The sequence below is a fragment of the Crotalus tigris genome, unplaced genomic scaffold (genome assembly GCF_016545835.1).
Source record: "Crotalus tigris isolate CLP2741 ecotype Arizona unplaced genomic scaffold, ASM1654583v1 scf7180000018609.294051, whole genome shotgun sequence".
NCBI lineage: Eukaryota > Metazoa > Chordata > Lepidosauria > Squamata > Viperidae > Crotalus > Crotalus tigris.
The window spans coordinates 242,079-269,364 of record NW_024097104.1 but is presented as its reverse complement, the minus strand read 5'-3'; the positions used below and the strand labels follow the sequence as shown (position 1 = coordinate 269,364).

The window sequence follows — 27,286 nt, the reverse complement described above, 5'->3', positions numbered from 1 at the left end:
TGGAGGAAAAGAAAAAAGACATCTTCAGCTACAGTTCATTTAGTGGCCATTGGAAGCTACAGAGGCAGTAAAAGAAGGGGAACGTATGACCGTTTTTTGCACTTACCACTAGCATCCCCATGGTCACACAATCAAAATTCGGAAACTTGGCATCTGGCTCATATTTATGATAGTTGCCGTGTCCCGGGGGGTGCCACGTAATCCCTTTTGGCCACCTTCTGACCAGCAAAATCAATGCGGAAACCCGATTCCCTTCACAACCCTCTTACTAATTTAACAACCGCAGCGAGTCACTTAACAAGAATGGTCGTAAAGGTGTTTGGGGGGGAGGCAAAATTCGCTTCACAATTGTCTTGCTTAGCAACCGATATTGTGGTTGCTCCGTTGTGGTCCTAAGTCAAGGAGTACCTACCTGCATCTTTGGGGTCAGAAAAGATCTGCCGTCCTAGATCTCCTCGAAAGACCCTGCGGGATCTGTAGCCAGAGGAGGGAAAAAAGGAGATCAAATGGGCAGCGCAGATCAGATTTCCAGCCTAAGTTCTTCCATTCAAACTTTCACCGGCTGATGTTGGCTCAATGCCTTTTCAAGAGGGGACTTGGCTGCTCCCTGCAAGCTGAAACCAGACATCCTTGAGCAATGAAGGAGCCTGTCATTAATTCTGAGTCTACAAGAAAAGATTGAATGGCTCTTGAGGGATTTTTTTTGCCAAGGAACACCCCCCCCCCCCGTTGAGGAAAGACAGCTCTTTCTCCGCTGGCTAATTTTTGCAAAATCAGCCTGCCTGGTTTTAAAGGAAGCACCTTTAACGTGGAGAGACTCCTGAAAACATACGGGATTTTGCCGTAATCGTTTGGGCCTTTTGATCAAGTGAAATAAGATAGTAGGCCCCCCCACCTCGTTGAGTTGAGTTTTCTCCCCTTGGTCTTCACGAGGAAAAGTTGCAGGAACTGGGGATGTCTAGTCAGACGAAGAGAAGGGCTGGGGTGACACGACAGCAGCCTTCCGATATTTCCAATATAAAAAAAAAGATGCTGAGACTCTAGAAAGAGTGCAGAGAAGAGCAACAAAGGGGATTAGGGGATTGGAGGCTAACACGTAAAAAGAATCATTATAGGAATTGGGTATGTCTAGGTCAGGGGTAGGCAACCTTGGCTCTTTTATGACTCGTGGTCTTCAACTCCCAGAATTCCTGAGCCAGCCATGCTGAGGGGAAAGGGAGAGTCTCCAAGCTATGCCATGCTGGCTCAGGAATTCTGGGAGTTAAAGTCCATGAATCATAGAAGAGCCAAGGTTGCCTACCCCTGGTCTAGTTTAATGAAGAGAAGGACGAGGGGGGACATGATAGCAGTTTTCCAATATTTGAAGGGCTGCCTCAAAGAAGAGGGGTCAAGCTATTCTCCAAAGCACCTGAAGGCAGGACAAGAAGCAACAGATGGACACTAATCAAGGAGAGAAGCAACCTGGAACTAAGGAGAAATTTCCTGACAGTGAGAACCATTAACCAGTGGAACAACCTGCCTCTAGAAGCGGTGAATGCTCTAACACTGCAAGTCTTTAAGAAGAGACTGGACAGCCATTTGTCTGAAATGGTATAGGGTTTCCTGCCAGAGCAGGGAGTTGGACTAGATGACCTCCAAGGTCCCTTCCAACTCTGTTATCCTATTAACCAGTTATTCTCGCCTGCAACTGCAGTCAAAGAAGTCAACTTTTTAGCTTGGATGGGATCTGTGATGTTTCCATTCTTTGAATGACCAGCTAAGGAAGGATTTCTGTCCCTCAAGTATCTTTAGATTGCTTCATCGTTTGTTACTAATTGTTACTAATTTAACAATTGCAGTGATTCACAACTGTGGCAAGAAAGATCGTAAAATGGGGCAAAGTTCACTCAATAACTGTTTTGCTTAGCAACAGAAATTTTGGGCTCAATTGTGGTCATAAGTCGAGGACTACCTGTACATTAAGCCAAGCCTATGTGGGCTCACTATATTTCCTTTGTTGTTGTTAGTTGTGAAGTCGTGTCCGACCCATCGCAACCCCATGGACCATGTTCCTCCAGGCCTTTCTGTCCTCTACCATCTTCTGGAGTCCATTTAAGCTCACGCCTACTGCTTCCGTGACTCCATCCAGTCACCTCATTCTCTGTTGTCCCCTTCTTCTATTGCCCTCCATCTTTCCCAGCATTAGGCTCTTCTCCAGTGAGTCCTTCCTTCTCATTAGGTGGCCAAAGGATTTGAGTTTCAACTTCAGGATCTGGCCTTCTAAAGAGCAGTCGGGGTTGATCTCCTCTAGGACTGATCGGTTTGATCCCCTTGCAGTCCAGGGGACTTGCAGGAGTCTTCTCCAGCACTATAGTTCCATGGCCTCAATTCTTTGGCGCTCAGTTTCCTTAAGCCATCATTATTGCTTACATGACTACACGTGATTGGAACATTTTTTGCTGGTGACATTAATCCAGGATACCTGGAACGAAGCTTTGGAGATGTACTCTGTTCACATTCTTCTTCCAGTCCTCTTTTGAATTATGGCTCTGTCCTGCCTTTCATCTCCTATGTTTTATGAAGTGACCATAGAAGGGAATTGCTTGTGCAATGCATTTAGGCTCTTGATTTTTTTTAAATTCTAGGCTGCCTTTTGCCTACTTAGCAGCTATCCCTCCCTTTCTCCTATGGGGTGTAATAAACTAATCTTCCTATGGGGAACTAAATTTTGGCTTTGTTTATTTGGGTGATTGCAGGGATATCTGGAAGACAAGCCATTGTGATCTTCTGAAGACCACCTCAGAAAGCAATATAAGACTTTGGAGCGGGGTGGATGTCCTTGAGAGCTACGTTGATGAGAGGACTCTGTGCCCTAGACTGGAAAAGCCAGATTTTAGCTAAGATTAAGCATCCACAGAGTACCGTTTCTAGGGAAGGCACCATGTATGGTGATAGGATTCCATATCATGTAGGTTTTAGTGATGGTACTCAGGGTGAAGGAAACAAGGCTCAGACATCTTAACAGGGCCAAAACCAAGACTGTCAGTTGCACAAAATTTTGTCCCAAGAATATTTTATGCTTATTGACCAAGGAAGGAAGAATGAATGAATGAATGAATAAAGAAGATAGGAAAGAAGAAGGAAGAGGAAGGAGGGAGGGAGGGAGGGAGGGAGGGAGGGAGGAAAGGAAAGGAAAGGAAAGGAAAAGGAAGGAGGGAGGGAAGGAGAAGGAGAAGGAAGGAGGGAGGAAAGGAAGGAGGAAGAAGAAGGAGGGAGGGAGGGAAGGAAGGAGAGAAGGGAGGGAGGAAAGGAAAGGAAAAGAAAAGGAAGGAGGGAGCGAGGGAAGGAAGGAAGGAGGGAGGGAAGGAAGAAGGAGGGAAGAAAAGAAGGAAGAAGAAGGAGGGAGGGAAGGAAGGAAAGAAGGAAGAAGGAGGGAGGGAGGGAAGGAAGGAAGGAGAGAAGGGAGAGAGGGAGGGAAGGAAGGAGAGAAGGGAGAGAGAAGGAAAGGAAAGGAAAGGAAGGAGGGAGGGAGGGAAGGAAGGAAGGAAGGAGGGAGGGAAGGAAGAAGGAGGGAAGGAAAGAAGGAAGAAGAAGGAGGGAGGGAAGGAAGGAAAGAAGGAAGGAGGAGGGAGGGAAGGAAGGAAGGAGAAAAGGGAGAGAGGGAGGGAAGGAAGGAGAGAAGGGAGGGAGGGAGGAAAGGAAAGGAAAGAAAAAGAAAAGGAAAGGAAAGGAAGGAGGGAGGGAGGAAGGGAAGGAAGATGAAGGAGGGAGGGAGGAAGGGAAGGAATCAAGGAATCAACCTATAAATAAATCCTCTCTCTTTTTAAAACAGAAACCACAATGCACAGCCTGAAACCATATGCCTTAACCATCCCAGTCCGCAGCGGCGCCGATGGAAGCTACGTTTCCCACTTTGTTTCTGTCACGCACTCCAGGAGACTCGCAAGGGACGTTTTGCCAAGTCCACCCGAGGAACTCTACTTTAACGTATCCGCTTTCGGGAGAGAATTTCACCTCCGACTGAGGTCTAACACTCGTCTAATAGCTCCTGGCGCGGTGGTGGAGTGGTATGAAGAGTCTCCCTCCATCTACAACGCCACAGAAGAGGCTCACCAGGACCAAGGCACGGGGGTCACGGAGAGACTATGGAAGAAGGAATCCCTACGGACCAACTGTGCTTACGTCGGGGATCTGGTGGATATCGCAGGAGCTTCCGTCGCCGTGAGCAACTGTGATGGCCTGGTAAGACACGTATTTTAAAGTAGATGCTGTTGATCACACATACATGTAGTCCTTGACTTGTAACAGTTCATACGGTGACCGTTCAAAGTTACAAAGGCACTGAAAGAAGAGTAAGTTAGGACCATTTTTCACACTTAACGACCATTGTAGCATCGCCAGGGTCACGTGATCAAAATTCAGATGCTTGGCAACTGATTCGTATTTACGATGGTTGCAAAGTGGGGAAGCCCAGAATCACTTTACAACCATGTTGTTAACAAGTACAGTGATTCCCTTAGCCAGCCTGGCAAGAAAGCTTTATCAAACCTTTGGGGTACATTGAGGCAAAGCCTACTTAACAGCTGTCTCGCTTAGCAACGGAAATTTTGGGGGCTCTGTTGTGTTCGTAAGTCAAGGACTACCTGCGTTTGTTAAAAAAAGGGGGGGGAAGTGATCTTACTTGGGTGATTTAGAAGCATTTTGGCCAAACATTGTAACTTTTATCATTTTTCTTTCAAACTGAGTTGTTTTGCAAAGCCATCGGCTTTTTATGATCTAAATCGAACAATTGTATCATTTAGTTCAATAACGATCATCCTTCTAATCTCAGTCTGAACTTTTTCCAACCCCTTAGGAGACTTTTAACTAAAAATGCTGGGCTCAAGGGGGGTTTTTTGGAGGGGGGAGTTGTTTGTTTAATAATAATAATAATAATAATAATAATAATAACTGCATGGGTTTTGGTTGAAACATCTAACTGTTATACACCCACTCATTGCCAAACAGTTCAACAATATACTACAAGGAGGAGAAATTGAAAAGTGGCTAACAACTGGGAAAACCTACCTAATAATGAAAAATCCAGCAAAAGGGGCAACACCAGGTAACTACAGGCCAATTACCTGCTTACCAACAACTTTCAAATTACTAACTGGTGTAGTAGCTGATGCAGTGCAACAGCATCTAGTTGAAAACAATCTCTTTCCACCTGAGCAGAAAGGAAACCGCCCCAACAGCAGAGGAACAAAAGATCAACTCCTAATAGACAAAATGATCTTGGAAAACTGCAAGAGAAGGAAGACCAACCTGAATGTGGCATGGATTGACTACAAAAAGGCATTTGACTCTCTGCCACATGATTGGATAATAAAGTGCCTAGAAATAACAGGAGTCAGTAGAAACATCAGAAAATTTGTGCAAAGATCGATGGCACAATGGAAGACACAGTTGCAGATCAATGGTGAGAAGCTGGGAGAGGTTAATATCAAGAGAGGAATATTTCAAGGAGATTCATTATCACCATTACTATTTGTTATTGCACTGTTTCCTCTGTCAACAATACTGAATAACTCAGGACATGGCTATCAAACATCAAAAACATCTGCTAGACTATCCCACCTCCTTTACATGGATGATCTGAAGCTGTATGGAAAAACATCATCTGAAATAGAATCGCTGCTCAACACTGTCCGTATATATAGCCAAGATATTGTAATGGAGTTTGGCTTGGACAAATGTGCCACACTTACTATCAAACAAGGAAAAATAATGAAAACTGAAGGAATCAAGATGCCCCACGAAAATAACATTAAGAGTCTGGATGAGGAAGAGTACTACAAATACTTGGGTATCCTTCAAGCTGACAACATCAAGCACACTGAAGTCAAGAAAAAGATTAGAGGTGAATACATCAAGAGAGTGAAGAAGATCTTAAAATCCAAACTCAATGGAGGAAATACCATAAAGGCAATCAACACCTGGGCAATCCCAGTCATTAGGTACACAGCTGGAATAGTGGACTGGACTCAAGCAGAACTAAAAGCAATGGATAGGCAGACCAGAAAAATAATGACAATGAATCATGCCCTTCATCCACGCAGTGACATTGATAGACTTTATCTACCAAGGCAAATAGGTGGGCGTGGAATGCTACAAGTACATCAGATGGTTGAAGAAGAAAAAATGGCTTTGGAAGAATATCTGAAGAACAATGATGAAGATGCACTGAAATTAGTATATCAGGAAGGCTTACTAACTACTGGAGAGACCAAACTGGCCTACAAGAAAGACCAAATGAAGAACAGAATAGAGGCATGGGAAGACAAAGCACTACATGGCCAATACATGAAAAAAATAGCTGGGAAAGCAGATAACAATAAAACCTGGCAATGGCTAAGAGCAGGAAAATTGAAGAAAGAGACCGAGGGACTAATTCTGGCTGCACAAGACCAAGCCTTAAGAACAAATGCATACAAAGTCAAAATTGAGAAGACAGCAACAGACAGTAAGTGCCGCCTATGCAAAGAAGCTGAAGAAACAGTGGACCACTTGGTAAGCTGTTGCAAGAAGATTGCACAAACTGATTACAAGCAGCGGCATGACAAAGTAGCAACAATGGTGCATTGGAAGATCTGCAAAAAATATCATTTGCCTGTAAGCAAAAACTGGTGGGATCATAAAATAGAGAAAGTCATAGAAAATGATAAAATTAAACTGCTCTGGGACTTCAGAATTCAAACAGACAAGCACCTGCAACATAACACCCCAGACTTAACAATTGTCGATAAGAAAGACAAAAAAGTCTGGATAGTGGACGTGGCAGTGCCTGGAGATAGCAGAATAGAAGAGAAAGAACTGGAGAAGATAACAAAATACAAAGACCTACAAATAGAAATAGAAAGACTGTGGCAAAAGCAAGCAAGGGTAGTACCAATAGTCATAGGCTCCTTGGGTGCAATCCCAAAACAACTGGAGCACCACTTGAACACCATTGGCATTGACAAATTCGCTATTAGTCAATTGCAAAAGGCGGCCTTATTAGGAACTGCTTCCATCCTGCGACGATATCTGTAATACCATCAAACATCCACATCTGCCTATCCCAGGTCCTGGGTAAGGACTCGATAGGTAGACAAAATGCCAAATCCAGTCTGAACATCTGGCTGACTGTGCGATGATCGAAATAATAATAAATAGTTGGCTGCACAAGACCAAGCCTTAAGGACAAATGCATATAAAGTCAAAATTGAGAAGACAGCAACAGACAGTAAGTGCCGCCTATGCAAAGAAGCTGAAGAAACAGTGGACCACCTGGTAAGCTGTTGCAAGAAGATTGCACAGACTGACTACAAGCAGCGGCATGACAAAGTAGCAACAATGGTGCATTGGAAGATCTGCAAAAAATATCATTTGCCTGTAAGCAAAAACTGGTGGGATCATAAAATAGAGAAAGTCATAGAAAATGATAAAATTAAACTGCTCTGGGACTTCAGAATTCAAACAGACAAGCACCTGCAACATAACACCCCAGACTTAACAATTGTCGATAAGAAAGACAAAAAAGTCTGGATAGTGGATGTGGCAGTGCCTGGAGACAGCAGAATAAACGAGAAAGAACTGGAGAAGATAACCAAATACAAAGACCTACAAATAGAAATAGAAAGACTGTGGCAAAAGCAAGTAAGGTAGTAATAGTAATAGTAATAGGCTCCTTTGGTGCAATCCCAAAACAACTGGAGCACCACTTGAACACAATTGGCATTGACAAATTCGCTATTAGTCAATTGCAAAAGGCGGTCTTACTAGGAACTGCTTCCATCCTGCGACGATATCTGTAATACCATCAAACATCGACATCTGCCTATCCCAGGTCCTGGGTAAGGACTCGATAGGTAGACAAAATGCCAAATCCAGTCTGAACATCTGGCTGACTGTGTGATGATCCATAATAATAGTAATAATAAAGTTGGAAGGGACCTTGGAGGTCATCTAGTCCAACCCCCTGCCCAGGCAGGAAACCCTATACTATTTCAGACAAAAGGCTGTTCAGTCTCTTTATTTATTTATTTATTTATTTATGAGACTTATATACCGCTTTAAGTGCAAGCACTCTTTAAGCGGTGTACACCAGTAAGCAAAGTATATATATATTTACATTGCCCCCAACAATCTGGGTCCTCATTTTACCTACCCCGGAAGGATGGAAGGCTGAGTCAACCTTGAGCCGGTGAGATTTGAACCGCTGACATGCTGAACACAGTCAGCTAAAGTGGCCTGCAGTACTGCACTCTAACTGCTGCGCCACCTCGGCTCTTCCTAAAAACTTCCAGTGTTGGAGCATCCACAATTTCTGGAGGCAAGCTGTTCCACTGGTTAATTGTTCTCTCTGTCAGGAAATTTCTCCTTAGTTCTAGGTTGGATCTCACTTTAACAAATTTCCACCTGGTCCTTCCTGTCCTGCTTAACGCTTATTGTGTCTTGAATTGCTGGGATTTGACAATAAATGAACAAACAAAATAAGTAATAAAAATAAACAAAATACATAAATAAATGAGTAAACCAAAAAGAGTGGTAGTAGCTAAAGTCAACTTTGAAAATAACGTTGCTGGATCAGGTCATGGAAGAACTTCATCTAAGTTTTTCCTTCTTGCAGTAGCCCGTCAGATGTTCTGGGTCCTCTCAAGCAGGGAGTGGAGATGTACGCTCCTCTGATCATTGTTCCCTTGACTGGGATTTGGAGACAGGTTGCTCCCAACCCTTGCTGGGCATAGTAAAATTTGGATGGTAAAAATAAAGATGGTCCATTGTCAACTTGTTTGCTCTTAGAAACACAGAATGGAAGTCACGGTAAAGGCATCTGAGTGTTAGGGTACATTGAGATCTGAAGCCTTGGTTTCTGCTTTGAATATTTTTTGAGTCATCAGTTGGCCAGTATTAGATGTAGTGCATTTATAAACAGACCAAAATAAGCTGGATCTGTGGGATCCTTGTGTTCCCCCCCCCCCAGATGTTTCATTACCAACTCATGCACTGATGATATTACCTAGTTTGGTACTAAAACATCTGCAAGGAAACAACTAAGCTCAGAGAGCGCTAAAACCCCCACAGTTCATCCCTCAGCTAGAAATATCCTCTGCTGCTGGCAACGTCAATTCACCATCTGGTGAAAGGACTGGAAAGGGAAGAGTTATAAGCTTCACCCAGCCAGGTATTTTTTTACTGGAGAATATTTACAATACTTAACAACAACAACAACATGGTACCCTCCAGGTGTGATGAGACTATGTACAGTAATTCCTGATTTTCCCAGCCTGATGCAAGCTAGACTCCTGGGAGTTCTAGCTCCTTGCCAACATATCTGGACAGCATCCATGGAAGCTATGATACAAGTTTGGGGTTCTGAAAGTTAGACAGGACTGGAAGGTCAGGCTCTTTCCAAAATGGTCTGGAAGCCAAATTCCATTGAAATTGAACTTTTGCATGCAACCGCTTGCTCAGCAGATGTGTGAACAGACTGAGAAGGCTGGAGCGAACAGTGTGGGACCTGTGGCAAGGTCATAGATCCATGCTAGAATTCAGTCTCTGGAATCATTATGGATCTGTTCTGGATGGACGCTGTTCCTTGCGCATCAATCTGATTTCTTCCTTCCTTTCCTTTTCCACCGTTCTCATTCCCACAGTTGGAAAAGATCCCGAATAGTGTGTGCCAAGTCCACCTCATTTTTCTGAGAAAGCACTCTCAAATGCTGAAAGAGACGGCCTTGAGCTGGCCTCTTTCCCAGATGTTGCAACCTCTGCTAGGAAGAAGACCTCTAGGGGTGGAGGGAATCAACCTGGCAAAATCAGTGAAACCGACTCTTGAACAGGATATGGACTTTTTATTACTATTATTATTATTATTATTATTATTATTATTATTATTTAGCGGAGGATGAGAAGATGATAAAAGAGAAGTAAACATATATAGCCAGTCCACGGAGATTCTCAGCCAACGGCACTGGAAAATAAGGGACTTATGTCCGTTTTTCACACTTACAACCCATGTTGCCGCATCCCCATGGTCACGTGATCAAAATTCAGACACCTGGAAACTGAACTCATATTTATACCACTTTACAAGGCCTTGGCAAGGCCACACTTGGAATACTGCATCCATTTTGGTCACCACGATGTAAAATAGATGTCGAGACTCTAGGAAGAGTACAGAGAAGAGCAGCAAAGATGATTAGGGGACTGGAGGCTAAAACATATAAGGAACGGCTGCTGGAATTGGGTATGTTTAGTTTAGTGAAGAGAAGGACGAGGGGGGACAGGATAGCAGTGTTCCAGTATCTCAAGGGCTGCCCCAAAGAAGAGGGAGTCAAGCTATTCTCCAAAGCGCCTGAAGGCAGGACGAGAAGCAACAGATGGAAACTAATCAAGGAGAGAAGCAACCTAGAACTAAGGAGAAACTTCCTGACAGTGAGAACAATTAACCAGTGGAACAACCTGCCTCCAGAAGCAGTAAATGCTCCAACACTGGAAGTTTTTAAGAAGAGACTGGACAGCCATTTGTCCGAAATGGTGTAGGGTTTCCTGCCTGAGCAGGGGGTTGGACTAGAAGATCTCCAAGGTCCCCTCCAACTTTATTATTATTATTATTATTATTATTATTATTAATATTATAATTGTTGTTGTTGTTGTTGTTGTTGTTGGTGGTGGTGGTGGTGGTGGTGGTGGTGTTGGTGTTGTTGCAGTGTCCCAGGATTATATGATTCCCTATTGCAACCTTCTGACAAGCAAAGTCAATGGGGAGGCCATACTTGTTTAACAACCATATTACTAACTTAAGAGCTGCAGTGATTCATTTAACAACTGTGACAAGAAAAGTGGTAAAATGGGGAAAAAAACTCATTTAACAAATGTCTCCCTTAGCAACAGAAATGTTAGCTCAATTGTGCTCGTAGGTCAAGGGCCCACCTGTAAAGGCAGGATAAAATTTCTAATAAAATTAAAATAAAGAAGTCTTCATTGCAGCAGAGATTGGGAGGGAAGTTAGTTTTAAATGAAAAAAAAAATCTCCTTCTACTTTTTATGGCTAGCATGTTCTTCATTCTTCCCTCAATATATTCCCCCGCCTCATCATAATTAACTGCACTACAAAGTGGAATTAGCAGGCGACGTTTTGTATTTTTTCCTACGAATGTAATAAATCTGCTGTAATAAAAATCACGCACACACACAATAATTCATTTATTTCCCCTGCTGCCATATAATCTGGTTTTATTATGATGGAGTACGATCTGGGGATATGTGCTTTTGGCAATGGGAAATTAGACCTTTTTCAGGTGGTTTCGTTCATTTTCCTTCCCTTGTTTCCAAGAAAGGATGAATGAAAAATTCAGTAACTCCCTTGATAAAAATCCAGAAATTTTATGTATGTATGAGAAAGAATCGGTGTACCGGGGTAATGATGAGACAACAATACATCACATATTAACAGACCTTATGGTCTAAACGGCCTTTTCCAATACTGACATTTTAAGCTACGCTCATATATAAGAGAGTTTCCAATAGGGAACATTTATTTAGGTATTTTTAACCAGCAGAAACTTTGCTTTGTCGAGAAGATAAATATGAACCTGAATTTGAAAGAGATGTTCATACAGTTTGGAAATTATATTCAGTAACCCTTTATTGCATGGTTAGCCACAAAATGAAATGAATGGTCTGTAAACAAATTAACACCTTTGGGAAGTTAGGAGACACAATTTCTGGATGTTATATATCAAATCAGACCCCAAATAGGGACTACACAGTCATAAAAAAAGGAGGGTTTTTTTATATATCAAATCAGATTTAGAAACTGCCCATTTCAATCCCAGAGTGACTCTGTTTTATTTATTTGTTTATCAATTTTTTAAAAACTGTTCCTCTCCCTCAGAAAGGGATTTTGATTGATGTGCAAGTGAAAAAAAATAGGAAAGCATCAAAACGGTATATGACATTTACAATTTAAAAGGCAAGGATGGATTAAAAGTTAATATGAAAAGTTTGGCTCTTTTGTTACAAAACCTGTGCAGATTTACTCATGCCGATGAGGCATGCTTAGAAGATATAGTCCATCTTCATTTACTTTTTCTTAATAAGATTAATATTTCATCCAACGTAGTACTCTCTCCTTCTATTTTTTTCCGTATTAGGTGGTTTGGGTCAAGAGATAATGTGATGGCTAGCAGACCACTTCTGAGCTTTGGTAACTAAGTGGAGACAGGAATCTAGGTTTTTCTGACATTGCTGTTGTTGTTGTTAGTTGCGAAGTCGTGTCCGACCCATCGCAACCCCATGGACAACGTTCCTCCAGGCCAGTGGTTCTCAACCTTTTTAATGCCGCGACCCCCAACCGGTCGTAAGTCGAGGACTACTCAGCCGGTCGTAAGTCAAGGACTACTCAACTGGTGCAGCACCATTTGCAGAATGGGACTTTTGGCGGGCTCAGCAGGGCAGAGACAGCCTGGACAATTCCTATTGGCTTTTGAAAACCAATAGAATTAGACTATTCAAGAGAGTCTATTCTATTGGCTTTTGAAAGGGGAAAGGGGAAAGGAAAAGGGGAAAAAAAATGGCGGACTGCGTTGTTTGGCGACCCCCATGAAATGGTCATTCGACCCCAATTGGGGTCCCGACCCACAGGTTGAGAACCGCTGCTCCAGGCCTTCCTGTCCTCTACTATCTTCTGGAGTCCATTGAAGCTCATGCCCACTGCTTCAGTGACTCCATCCAGCCTTATAAAAATAGTAATGTCAATTATATTGTTAATACTATAGGATCATAGGGCTGAAGGAGACCTAAGGGAACTTCTAGTCTAACCCCCTGCCCAAGGCAGGAGTCTTTAAGCAATCCTGGACAATTAGTCTTTCTTTTCTTGAAGACCTCCAGTGATGGAGCATCCACAACTTCTGAAGGCAAGCTGTTCCACTGATTTATTGTTCTTACTGTCAGGAAATTCCTCCTTATTTCTAAGTTGGATCTCCCTCTAATGAGCTTCTACCCACTGCTTCTTGTCCTGCCCTCAGGTACTATGGAGAGTAAATCAAAGCCTTCTTTCCCGTGACAGCTCTTCAAGTATTGGAAGATGCTAGCATGTCCCCCCTGAGCCTTCTCTTCATTAAGCTAAACATACAAGCTTCCCTTAATCATTCATCATATGATTTAGCTTCCAGATTATAGACCAAAAGCTAAGGAAACTAGATATTTGTTAAGATATTTAAATGTAGTAGCTGGAGCAGCGGAATAGGGCAACTCATCACAGCCAACTTGTTGCAGAACAACTCGCCACCACCAATGTGCCGTGGGACAATTCGCTGCGGGACAATTTAACAATTCAATTCAATCCTTTAAAATAAACAAAAATATATTTTAATTTTTGCCATTCCCATTTCATTCTGTCCCTCCTTTTGCATCTTTTCTTCAATGATTCTGTTCCACTGTTTCTTTGATATTAGTGTAAGTCTTGTCCCGCAGTGAATTGTCCATGGCTAGTTGGCTGTGACAAATTGGCCGTGGCAAGTTGGCTATGGTGAATTGGCCATGGTGAGTTGGCTGTGACAAATTGTCACAGACCCCTGGAGCAGTGGGGTTGTGCAGTCAGCCAGAACACACAGTTTTGGTTGATCGGTATCAGAATGCTGGCTCCTGCGTGAGGAAATCTGCACTGTGATTGGTTGCTGTGGGTGTGGAGCAGGAATTTCCCTTTTTTTCCCGCCTTTTTCTTCTGTGTGCGCTGTGTTCTCTGTGATTTACCTCATGATACTCCTGACTATCTAGTTTGCTGTATATATACTGTAGTTGTAATATATATATATATATTGTAATATATATATATATTACAGTATATATATATATACTGTAGTTGTAATATATATATACACTGTATAACTACAAGTTTCTCTCAATGTCTCTAACTTAATTTGGACACCGGCTGCGCAATTCTCTGACAGGATTTTTTAAAAAAATCTATTTCATTGAAGCATTGGAAACCATTTTTTCTTATCCCTGATAATCATTCATAGTCTTAATTTTTTCCCCCATTGAATGTGGCTGCAGTATTGTTGAAAGGACTCCCTTTGTGGGGTCCTACTCCAGGGTGTGTAAATGAATATAATGAAGGTTTCTGGAGTGACTCCAACTGCTGTTCTATATATGTTCAGCTAATCATCTCAACCCAAATTAAGATATTTGCATAGTTCTTCCAGTCATTGGGAAGGAGATGACACAAACTATTATGGTAATCAAAATGCAGATCAGATGTGAGTAATAGGATCCTTTCCTAAATCTCTCATCTGGAGAGACAGATGTTGGCTGGATTCTTGCAAGATTTCTTATTGAGTTACTGAATAAGCCCATTCTCTGAGCTTGCATTACAGCTAGTCAGAATAACAGAATAACAGAACTGGAAGGAACCTTGGAGGTCTTCTAGTCCAACCCCCTGCTCAAGCAGGAAATCCTATAACATTTCAGACATAACTTCTCAACTTGAAAATCATTGGTTTAGTGACTGAAGTTACATCAGCGCTGGAAAAAAGTGACTTATGGCCATTTTTTCACACAACTATTGCAAAGTCTCTTTTAATGACAGTTGCAGTGTCCCAGGGTCATGCAATCACCATTTGTAACGGGTTTTCAACAAATAAAGTCAATGGAGGAAGGCAGATTCAATTAACGACTGCATTTCACTTAATAACTGCACTGAGCTGCATAATAACTGTGTGTGGGGGGGAAAGGATGTAAAATGGGGCAAAAGTGACTCCCAACAACTGTCTTGTTTAGCAACAGAAATGTGGGCTCAGTTGTGATCGTAAGCTGAGGACTACCTGTATACATTGAATGATAAACAGTGCTGGGCTGTATCAACAGAGGAGTAGAATCAGGATCACGTGAAATGTTAATACCACTTTATAATGCCTTGGTCAGGCCACACTTGGAATACTGCATCCAGTTTTGTTCAACACAATGTAAAAAAGATGTTGAGACTCTAAAAAGAGTGCAGAGAAGAGCAACAAAGATGATCGGGGGACCGGAGGCTAAAACATATAAGGAACGGTTGCTGGAATTGGGTATGTCTAGTTTAATGAAGAGAAGGACGAGGGGGGACAGGATAGCAGTCTTCCAGTATCTCAGGGGCTGCCCCAAAGAAGAGGGAGTCAAGCTATTCTCCAAAGCGCCTGAAGGCAGGACAAGAAGCAACGGATGGAAAATAATCAAGGAGAGAAGCAACCTAGAACTAAGGAGAAACTTCCTGACAGTTAGAACAATTAACCAGTGGAACAACCTGCCTCCAGAAGCAGTGAATGCTCCAACACTGGAAGTTTTGAAGAAGAAACTGGACAGCCATTTGTCTGAAATGGTATAGGGTTTCCTGCCTGAGTAGGGTTGGACTGGATGACCTCCAAGGTCCCTTCCAACTTTATTATTATTATTAAGTCTTGGGTTCAGAGACATCGATAGAGTGCTGCAGGTCAAAAAAGTCAAGATGGAGGAGAAGACCATGAAATTGATGTTCATCCTTATTTTTAGACATGGCACATATGGGTCAGGCCTCAAGAATCAAGAAAGGCATGTAGAATTACTGCTCCAACACTGGAAGTTTTCAAGAAGAGACTGGACAGCCATTTGTCCGAAATGATATAGGCTTTCCTGCCTGAGCAGGGGGTTGGACTAGAAGACCTCCAAGGGCCCCTTCCAACTCTGTTATTCTGTTCTGTTCTGGCCTTCGTGCAATTTTCACTATCCGTTGGAGTCTGTACCTGTCCTGTTTGATTGCTGTATCAAATCAGAGAGTTGGTTTCCGAAGAAGCATTTTTAAGACCTCAGCTGAGCCAAGTTGCAGAGTTTTCTCTTCAAGTCGGTCCTCCCACATCCAAAGCACAGGTGTCATGGGTGGCCACCACCTCCCCTCCCCATCTTTAAAGCCACCCACAGCTCCATCCCTTCCAGCGATGGGATTAGAAAAAAACAAACCATCACCGACTTACTGCAGATATGTTTTGATGAAGACAGCCAGGGGCAAAAGCAGTTTCTTTTGAGATTCCCTTTTCCTTCTCTGTAAATCAGGCAGTGTTCAGGGTGACTCTGAACGTTTTTCATCTCGGGGCTTAAAAAAAAAAAAGCCAGCGGCAGGTATGTTGTGACGCAGGTTTCGCACAGCCATTGAACCCAATCACACCTTAAATCAACAGAGCGGGAGAAAGGGGGCTGTGTCTCCCTGGCCCTCCAGTGTGTGTTTTTTAGGACGGGGCAGCAGCAGTTTTATAAAAGCCCGTTTTATGTCCACTCTTTTGAGAAGTTCAAGGCCGGAGGGCTGTCTGCAGAGGGCTGTCTTTGCGCCTCTTACCTTGGACCCCCACCAATTTCTTCACCTCCCTTCTGCCTATTTGTCTTGGCAAGTCAACAGGAGCTACTTTCCCCGAAGCCTTAGCCCTTCCACTGATGAAACGCAGAGGTTTTCCTCCTTTTTCAGTGCAGCTATTTAGTAAGGGGCCAAAGACATACGGCAATAGCAATAGCGATAGCCTTTAGACCAGTGGTTCTCAACCTTTTTAATGCCGCGACCCCCAACCGGTCGTAAGTCGAGGACTACTCAACCGGTTTTAAGTTGAGGACTACTCAACTGGTGCAGCACCGTTTGCAGAATGGGACTTTTGGCGGGCTCAGCAGGGCAGAGACAGCCTGGACAATTCCTATTAGCTTTTGAAAGCCAATAGAATTAGACTCTATTCAAGAGTCTATTCTATTGGCTTTCAAAAGCCAATAGAATAAAAGGGAGTAGCACAGCTAAGGAAAAGGGGAAAAAAATGGCGGACTGCGTTATTTGGCAACCCCCGTGAAATGGTCGTTCGACCCCAAATGGGGTCCCGACCCACAGGTTGAGAACCACTACTTTAGACTTATATATCGCTTCATTAGTGCTTTACAAGCCCTGTCTGAGTGATTTACAGAGTCAGCATATTGATCCCCCAACAATCTCGCTCCTCATTTTACCGACCTCGGAAGGACAGCAGGCTGAGTCAAACTTTGAGCAGGTGAGAATTGAACAACGATCCAATCAGAATCGAACTGCTGGCAGTGGGCAGAGTTAACCTGCAATACCACATTGTAACCACTGCGCCACCGGGGCTCATGATCCTTTACAGGTAGTCTTCAAATTATGACCACAATCGGGACTGGAATTTCCATTGCTAAGAAAGGCGATATTAAGTGACTCATGATTTTCCACTTCTGATTTTCCATTGCCAAACAAGGCAGTTGTTAATTGAGTCACGCCTGATTTTAGGGCCGTTTTTTTCCACGGTTGTTAAGGGAATCACTGTGACGGTTAAGCAAATTGTGTGATTGTTAAGCAAACCCGGCTTCCCCTGTTGATTTGGCTTGTCAAAAGCCAGCTGGGCAGGTCGCGAATGGCAGTCTTGTGACCCCGCCGGGGGGGGGGGTGGTCTGCAACTGTTATAAACCAAGTGCCCAAATTTTGATCATGTGACTGTGGGTGGGTGGGTGCTGCAATGGTCATAAGTGTGAGGACTAGACGTAAGACCCTTTTTTCAGTGCCGTTGTAATTTTGAATGGTCGCTAAACAATTGGTTGTAAGTTAAGGATTACCTGTAGTGCAAGCCCAGAAAATGGGATCGTTCAGTAACCAGATTAGAAATCCTGCAAGAATCCAGCCAATGAAGACAAAAGATTTAGCAAAGAGATCTCATATGTTGCATCTCTCGCACTTCGCCGAGCATCTTGTTCAAATGCTTTGTACAACCCCATGAATTGTACCTTGGGTGAACTTGTTGTAATTGCCTACATTAGTGTGAACCCGGCATGTTCGGTTAGTTACGCCTGAGCTATCATGCGAACCCAGAAAGTACGTTATTTCAGTAAACAGATGAAGTGGATTCTGTGAACACAGCCAGAGAAAACTTGAGTGATAGCAAGTAGGAAGACTTGCTGAACGTGGTGGACGTGGTTGCTGAAACATGGTTTGCTGAACGTGGTTTGCTGAACATGGTTTCAGATGGAGTTTTAATGGTTCAACGATAGCAATAGCACTTAGACTTCACACTACTTTACAGCCCTCTCTAAGTGGTTTACAGAATGAGGATGTTGCCCCCAACAATCTGGGTCCTCATTTTACCAACCTCGGAAGGGTGGAAGGCTTAGTTAACCTTGAGCTTGGTGAGACTCAAACTGCCAAACTGCTGTCAGCTGGCAGTCAGCAGAAGTAGCCTACAGTACTGCATTCTAACCACTGCGCCACCAGGGCTTTTTGTTAGTTGCAAAATCGTGTCCAACCCATCGTGACCCCATGGACAACGTTCCTCCAGACCTTCCTGTCCTCTACCATCTTCTGGAGTCCATTTAAGCTCACGCCTACTGCTTCAGGGACTCCATCCAGCCACCTCATTCTCTGTTGTCCCCTTCTTCTCTTGCCCTCCATCTTTCCCAGCATCAGGCTCTTCTCCAGGGAGTCCTTCCTTCTCATTAGGTGGCCAAAGGACTTGAGTTTCAACTTCAGGATCTGGCCTTCTAAAGAGCAGTCGGGGTTGATCTCCTCCAGGACTGACCGGTTTGATCGCCTTGCAGTCCAAGGGGCTCACAGGAGTCTTCTCCAGCACCAGAGTTCAAAGGCCTCAATTCTTTGGCGCTCAGCCTTTCTTATGGTCCACCTTTCACAGCCATACACTGCAACTGGGAAAACCATGGCCTTGACTATATGCACTTTTGTTGGCAGGGTGATGTCTCTGCTTTCCTCAATAGCTTAGGAGAAAAGAGAGCACGGCTGCGCAGTGCTTGGGATTATTAAAGCAGCTGCATCCATTTTCCAGAATTGCACAGCTGCTACAGATTCCTAAGCCTCTAACCTCACAAGTTAAGCAAACAGAACAAACAAGATGCCCCTGGATTTCCGGGAAGATCCTTCTTGTAAACCTACAGGTAGTCTCAACTTACGACCATCCCTTTGTTGAAAGTTACAACTGCAATAAAAAAAGTCACTTACGACCGTTTTTCATACTTGAAAAACCATTACAGCATCTCCATGGTAATGTAATCGAAATTCAGACACGTATTTAGGATGGTTGCAGTGTCCCGGGGTCACGTGATCACCTTTTTTGCTTCTGACAAGCAGAATGAATGGGGAAGCCAGATTCACTTAACAACTGTGTTACTAACTTTAACAGTTGTAATGATTCACTTAACAACTGTGGCAAAAAGGTCATAAAATGGGACAAACTCACTTAATAACTGCTTTGTTTAGCAATAGAAATTTTGGCTCAGTTGTGGTAAGTCGAGAACTATCATACCTGTTCATCTTCGCTCGTCTAAGATATAAGATTGACTTATACCTATCATAATCAAGACAGCCTCTTTCTCGTCCTTCCTCTCCCCTCCCCGAAGCGTTTTGGTGGCTCTGTTTCCTTCCTTATCATCCCAGATCCCGCTAGTGATTCCACCTCACTTAAGCACCATCAGGGCATGGAGTTTGAGACATCCCTCATCCGTAACAGGACCATAATTTAAACTGTGATAAATCAACGGGATGGATTAACACGGATTTGCTATGGCTTCCCAAATGTGACATTTTCCAGTTCAAGATATCATGGATTAAACCTCGGTCTTTCTATATGTTAAGCAGGGATGGGCCACCCAAATCCTGACACCAGATGTAGTTCCATACCCTTGAAGCCATCCGAAGTCGGGTGTGAGTCAAAAGATGCTCTGTGTTTAAGAATTGCAAATTTCCAACAGATGTTTCGCTTGGATTATGCTTTAGGCAAAGTAGCCTTTTTCCATGCTTAGGTAAAATGAAATGAAGTTGCTGATTTGCTGGGTTTGCATTAGTTCCAGAGCTACCTTGAGCATGTTCAGTGAGAAACACAGAAGCAATGCTCCTTGGAAGATGACTCACACCACTTTCTGGATAGAGAGGACCACTGGTTTGAAAGAGGGGTCAAAGAGGCCATCTTCATTAAAATTAAACATTCCTCTCTCAACAGAGGGGGGGGGGGGATAAGATACTACACATCTCCTGTCTACAACAGCCCTTTCAGCAGTTTCACAACCAATTGCACCCTGATTCAGGTGACCCTGAAGACACAGTGATCTCAACTATTCTCCATATGTTTTAAGATAAGATAAGATAAGATAAGATAAGATAAGATTTATTCTCATTTTTTTACTGTGGGCACAACGGCACACATCAAAAATGAAATTTAGTTGCCCGCTCTTAAAGTTAACACATACATGACACACACCTAAACGTACTATGTACAACATATGTATAGATCCACACCCCTACATATACATAACAAATAAATATTAAATACTGTCCATCTTGAATATATAATGGAAGGAGGAAACTTGAGAGTTCACAAGGTTAATGCTGTATGGAACGAAACTATGGCTGAATCTGGATGTTCTGCTTTGGATATCACGGAGCCCCCTCCCCCTCCCAGAAGGGAACAAGGAAAACAGGTCGTGAAGAGGATGTGTCGTGTCCCAAATAATCTTGTGAATCCTGCTCAAACAACGCTTCTGTGCTGTCCTGGATGGGAGGGAGGGAACTACCAATGATCTTTTCTGCCGTCCTCACCACTCCCTGCACCGCCTTCCTGTCTGAAGCAGGGATGCTTCCAAACCAGACTGTGATGCTGAATGACAGGATGCTCTCGATCATCCCTCTGTGGAAAGTGGTCAGGACAGGGGAAGGAAGATGTGCTTTTCTCATGCGACGCAGAAAATGCAGGCGCTGCTGTGCCCGCTTCACCAGTGTCTCACTGTTGAGCGACCAAGCCAGCCTACTTGTTAACTGCACACCCACACCCACTTGTTAGCCTCCAGTCCCCTAATCATTTTTGTTGCTCTTCTTTGCACTCTTTGCAGAGTTAATGTTCCAGCATTTGGTTTTATTGCTTTGAAGGTAGTTTTCTTAAGGTCAGAATGTACAGCAGACTTCAAGTGCTGTGTTACCAGCCCTGGCTAAAAGCAGTAATACAAGCCCTTTCTCTTGCTTGAGAAGCAATCACTTATTCCCCTCTCCAGGGTGGAAGAGAACTGGCTTCCTTCCCAGCTGCCTTTTTACTGTGAAATCCATCAGGGTGGATTCTTATTTCAGCGAAATAATCAATGCAGGCTGTGACCTCTGAATGGGATTTTTTTTTTTTTCCTGCTGCACCAAACCGTCTCTTCTTCCAAGTCCTAGAAGAAGAAGCATGGCCAGATGAACTGATTCTACTTTACTGTAATCAGTTTAATTACTTTATTGATTTGTGAACTGATTCTACTTTATGCATTGCAAAGATGCTTAGGGGACTGGAGGCTAAAACGTACGAAGGGATGGGTAGGTCTAGGCCAGGAGTAGGCAACCTTGGCTCTTTGATGACTCGTGGACTTCAACTCCAGAATTCCTGAGCCAGCCATGCTGAGGGGAAAGGGAGAGGTTTCCAAGCTGAGCCATGCTGGCTCAGGAATTCTGGGAGTTGAAGTCCACAAGTCATAAAAGAGCCAAGGTTGCCTATCCCTGGCCTAGTCTAATGAAAAGAAGGAACTGGGTAGGTCTAGTCTAATGAAAAGAAGGAACTAGGGGTGACATGATAGCAGTCTTCCAATATTTGAGGGGCTGCCACAAAGAAGAGGGGGTCAAGCTATTCTCCAAAGCACTTGAAGGCAAAAGAAGAAGTAATGGATAAAAACTTATCAAAGGGAGATCCAACCTAGAAATTAAGGAGGAATTTCCTGAGACTGAAAACAGTTAATCAGTGGAATGGCTTGCCTCCAGAAGTTGTGGATGCTCTACCACTGGAAGTTTTTAAGGACAGCTGTTTATCCCGAATGGTGTAGGTAGGACCTCCTGCTTGAGAAGGGGGTTGAACTAGAAGACCTCCAAGGTCCCGTCCAACGCTATTATTCTGTTATTGTAAGATTACATGAACAGAATCTTGCAAGTGTGAAACTATATTTCTCCACTATTGTTTTTACAGCTCAAGAAATTAGAGAGGATAGGATAGAATAGAATAGAATAGAATAGAATAGAATAGAATAGAATATAGAATAGAATAGAATAGAATAGAATAGAATAGAATAGAATAGAATAGAATAGAATAGAGCTGGAAGGGACCTTGGAGGTCAGCTAGTCCAACCCACTGCTCAGGCAGGAAACCCTATACCATTTCAGACAAATGGCTGTCCAGTCTCTTCCTAAAAACTTCCAGTGTTGGAGCATTCAAAACTTCTGGTTGTGAGTTGTTGTTGTTCCATTGATGGATTGCTCTCACTGTCAGGAAGTTTCTCCTTAGTTCTAGGTTGCTTCTCTCCTTGATTAGTTTCCATCCGTTGCTTATTGTCCGGCCTTCAGGTGCTTTGGAGAATAGGGTACCTTTTGAGTTGTTTGCCACGCCCATATTCCTTATCTGGGCTAAGCCATCTCTTATCTAATTGTTCCCTTTGGCTGGGACTCTTATCTCTGTCTCCCAAGTCATTCCCATACATTGGTTCTTCTGTTCACAAACATTTCTTATTGTCCAGTTGATATTACAGTCCAGCATTTTACTCAGATCGAAAAGTGCCTGCAGGCAAGAGAGCCAGTTTGGTGTAGTAATTAAGGCCTCAGACTAGAAACCTGGAGACTGTGAGTTCTAGTCCTGCCTTAAGCACAGAGCCAGCTGAGTGACCTTGGGCCAGTCACATTCTCCCGGCCCTAGTAAGCAGGCAATGGCAAACTACTTTTGAAAAACCTTGTCAAGAAAACTGCAGGGACTTGCCCAAGCAATCTTCAAGAATTGGATAATTCAATTGAGCAGAAGAAAAGATAAACAGAGATAGGATTGGGATGTAAGTCCTGCTGAATTCAACAATAGAGCAGATACGATTAGTAGGGTGCCATATTTCAAGGTATTAGAAAACAATCCTACTATAGAAGAGGATATTTGTAGCTCAGGGTTGAACTGCAGAGTCTTTGGTGCTCTCTCAGCTTTGTTGTTTCCTTGCAGATATTCCATGACCAATTAGAGAGCATCATCAGTGCTAATCAATGCTCTAGAACTGATGATGTTGCCTAGTTGGTCATGAAACGTCTGCAAGAAAACAGCCAAGCTCAGAGAGCACCAAGGATCCCATCAATTTATTTATTATTTATTTATTTATGAGACTTATATACCGCTTTAAGTGCAAGCACTCTCTAAGCGGTGTACATCAGTAAGCAATGTATATATATATTTACATTGCCCCCAACAATCTGGGTCCTCATTTTACCTACCCCGGAAGGATGGAAGGCTGAGTCAACCTTGAGCCGGTGAGATTTGAACCGCTGACCTGCTGAACACAGTCAGCTAAAGTGGCCTGAAGTACTGCACTCTAACTGCTGCGCCACCTCGGCTCATTGTTCCCTCACTGTTTCCATGATGGCTTCGCAGGCCACATGAAACCACTTTGCGGGCTGCATCCGGCCCCCGGGTCTTGTGTTTGACATGTCTGGTCTAGACACACATATATAATAATATGATAAACAATAAATGAAAGCTGCGAGAAACTTCTTGTAGCAAGAATTATCCTGCAGGCCAGGATAATTACTTAGTGATAGCAGACCTTCACAACACACTGCGAATGTGAACAAACACTGTATGCATACAGTGGAACAAGAGAATCCCCTGGGAATTTGATATTTTCCCCATTGTTTCTTCTATGTATTTTAATGTGTTCGTGTCCTACTAGGATTCAGAGGTTGGACTTTATTTCTTATTTCTGGTGAAAAAAAGTATATATCCCTTTGGACAATAAAAGAGGTCAGGTGTGCAGAAAATGAGAAAGGATTCTAGCTCTATTCGTGCAGATCTTCCCTTCCCCTCTGTTTTTAACCGCCACAAAAAAATTGAAATTGGTCCTTTATTTATTACTCGGATATCATTAAAATAATGTTTAGCATACATTTGCTAGTCAAAAATATTCTCCAGCAGAAATGTGTGGCTTGCCCACACTTATGACTGTTGCAGTGTCACTGTGGTCATGTGATCGGAATTCAGACGCTTGGTAACTGACTGGTATTTATGACGGCCGCAGTGTCCCGGGGTCATGTGGTCCCCGTTTGTGACCTTCTGACAAGCAAAGTCAATGGGGAAGCAAGATTAATTTCAAAACTGTGTTACTGACTTTAAAAAGCGCTATGATTCACTTAACAACGGTGGCAAGAAAGGTGGTAATATGGGGCAAAACTCACTTAACAACGGTCTTGCTTAGAAATAGAAATCTTGGGTCAATTGTGGTCGTAAGGCGAAGACCACCTGCAATTCGCTGTGTCTTTGGGGAGTAGGAATTACCTGAGAAATGGCTGATTTAAATTCTTAAATGGTGGAATTGCTTCCAGGGAATCTGAACGGAAAATGTTGCATCTCAAAGTCACTTATAACAGGGGTCTCCAACCCCCGGTCTGTGAACCAGCGGCATGCCAGCAACCGGTCTGCACAAACAAGGAAAACCCCATCCACAGGATGCAGGCAGCACACAAAACCACACACTCTCCAATCCATGGAAAAATCTCTCTCCATGTAACCGGTCCCTGGTGCCCAAAAGGTTGGAGACCTTTGACTTATAAAATGATGCCCATCGGGATGTCTGTCTGCGTCAAAAAGAACCCTCAAAAGGGTGGTAGTGGCAGCTTAGTCAAACTCTATCCCTTGAATCTTTCTTCTCTTGTATCACCAGATGTGGTGGAGTGTAGTCTGGATTCCGAGGAGGGAGGGGCTACCTTCCAGAGGGTAAGGAAGCAGAGAAACGTAGATAGTTTGGTGAGGAGAAAGAGAGTTAAGAAGGCTGCTCCCTAGCAATTCTCATAATATTTTCTGTGGTGATGCAAATAGTTGCTTTGACGAGATCATGAAAATAAATAAATAAAATATAAAGGTAATAATGAGAAAATAATAAATAAATTAAAACAAAAAGCAAAGCAAATCAAAGGGCAGACTCGGTGGACCACTAAGTCTTTCTCTACTGTAAGTTTTCTGTTTTTATATTTCTAAGATTTCTGTCTAGACCAGGAGTAGGCAACCTTGGCTCTTTTATGACTGGTGGACTTCAACTCCCAGAATTCCTGAGCCAGCCATGCTGAGGAGAAAGGAAGAGTTTCCAAGCTGAGGCATGCTGGCTCAGGAATTCTGGGAGTTGAAGTCCACGAGTCATAAAGCGGCCTAGGCCAGAGGTAGGCAACCTTGGCTCTTTTATGACTGGTGGACTTCAATTCCCAGAATTCCTGAGCCAGCCATGCTGAGGGGAAAGGAAGACGTTTCCAAGCTGAGCCATGCTGGCTCAGGAATTCTGGGAGTTGAAGTCCACGAGTCATAAAAGAGCCAAGGTTGCCTACCCCTAGTCTAGACCCAAAGGCGCTTTTTCTGAAAGGCAACTGAACTTCTTTGGGTATTTTTTTTTCCTTGAAAACGTTTCCCTTCTCATCTTGAAGAAGCTTTTTTTTTTTTGGAGGAGAAGCGAAATGTTTTCAAAGAAAAAACTTAAGAAACTTAAGAAAGTCCAATTGCCTTCAGGGAAAAAAGCATCTTTGGGACAACCAATAACCTGGATGATTGAGAATCTCCATAGTCATTGTTGTCTATCGGTGAGGAACAATGAAAAAAATTGTCCAGCAGTAATTCTACGTGTCTTTCTTGGTTCTGGAGGCCTGACCCATATGTGCCATGTCTAAAAATAAGGATGAACATCAATTTCATGGTCTTCCCCTCCATCTTGACTTTTTTGACCTGCAGCACTCTATCGATGTCTCTGAACCCAAAACTTAATAATAATAATAATAAAATTGGAAGGGACCTTGGAGGTCATCTAGTCCAACCCCCTGCTCAGGCAGGAAACCCTATACCATTTCAGACAAGTGGCTGTCCAGTCTCTTCTTAAAAACTTCCAGTGTTGGAGCATTAACTGCTTCTGGAGGCAGGTTGTTCCATTGGTTAATTGTTCTCACTGTCAGGAAGTTTCTCCTTAGTTCTAGGTTGCTTCTCTCCTTGATTAGTTTCCATCCATTGCTTCTTGTCCTGCCTTCAGGCTCTTTGGAAAATAGCTTGACTCCCTCTTCTTTGGGGCAGCCCCTGAGATATTGGAAGACTGCTATCATGTCCCCCCACGTCCTTCTCTTTATTAAACTAAACATACCAAATTCCAGCAACAGTTCCTTATATGTTTTAGCCTCCAGTCCCCTAATCATCTTTGTTGCTCTTCTCTGTACTCTTTCTAGAGTCTCAACATCTTTTTTACATCGTGGTGACCAAAACTGGATGCAGGATTCCAAGTGTGGCCTTACCAAGGCATTGTAAAGTTGTATGAATACTTCACATGATCTTGATTCTATCCCTCTGTTAATGCAGCCCAGCACTGTGTTGGCTTTTTTGGCAGCTGCAGCACACAGCTGGCTCATATCTAAGTGATTGTCCACTAGGACCCCGAGATCCCTTTCACTTCTATCATATTATGCTACATCATATATTGCTTGCATCAAAGTTATTGCACAATGTATTTATATATATATATATTGTTTTCTGAGGTTTTTGCGGGTGTTGTATGTAGGTCTTTGGTTATTCGGGTTTTCTCCCACGTAAAATTGGAAGTGTCTTGGCGACGTTTCGACGAAGTCTCATTCATCATCTTCAGGCTGGTGCAGTTCACCATTTTGAACCCCCCTGCAACTCAGACTAACCTGAGCACAACAAAGCCCCCACCCAAACAGAACACTCCCCCAGCCAATCAGAGCACAGCCAACCCCCCAGCCAATCAGAGCACAGCCAAGCTCCTAACCAATCAGAACACACCTCCATCCAATCAGAACACAGCCAAGCTCTCATGCAATCAGTTCATACCCCCACTGGCAGTTAAAAGGAGGAAACAGCTACAATCACACATTGCTCCTAGAAACACGAAGCCGAAAGCACCAGCCTGAAGATGACGAATGAGACTTCGTTGAAATGCCAAGATACTTCCAATTTTACGTGGGAGAAAACCCGAATAACCAAAGACCTACATACATACATACATACATACATACATACATACATACATACATATATAGTATAATGTCTTTCTTAAGCTTGCTTTGGGGTTTGATTGTATGCTAAAGCCTAGCTAATTATAGGGAAAAAATATTTTTATTTCAGTGAAATATCTTTGGAATGCCTACAATGCAGGGGAGGACAAAGCAGTGGAGATGAGCAATAAATTAACCAAGGAATCATTGTTCCATTGGAGTTTTAACCCAAAGGTACTTCCTGAGCTCCGTGATGTATCTTAAGCTGAG

At 43.1% G+C, this 27,286-nt stretch overlaps 1 protein-coding gene across 1 annotated transcript in view; it reads left to right on the top strand.

The window, feature by feature from the left end:
• Positions 1 to 27,286, top strand: part of ADAMTS3 (ADAM metallopeptidase with thrombospondin type 1 motif 3) — a 152,770-nt gene that overhangs the window by 10,706 nt on the left and 114,778 nt on the right. The window contains exon 3 of the mRNA XM_039355135.1: positions 3,812 to 4,221. Within this exon, the coding sequence (XP_039211069.1) occupies positions 3,812 to 4,221 (410 nt within the window). The remainder of the gene's footprint in view (positions 1 to 3,811; positions 4,222 to 27,286) is intronic.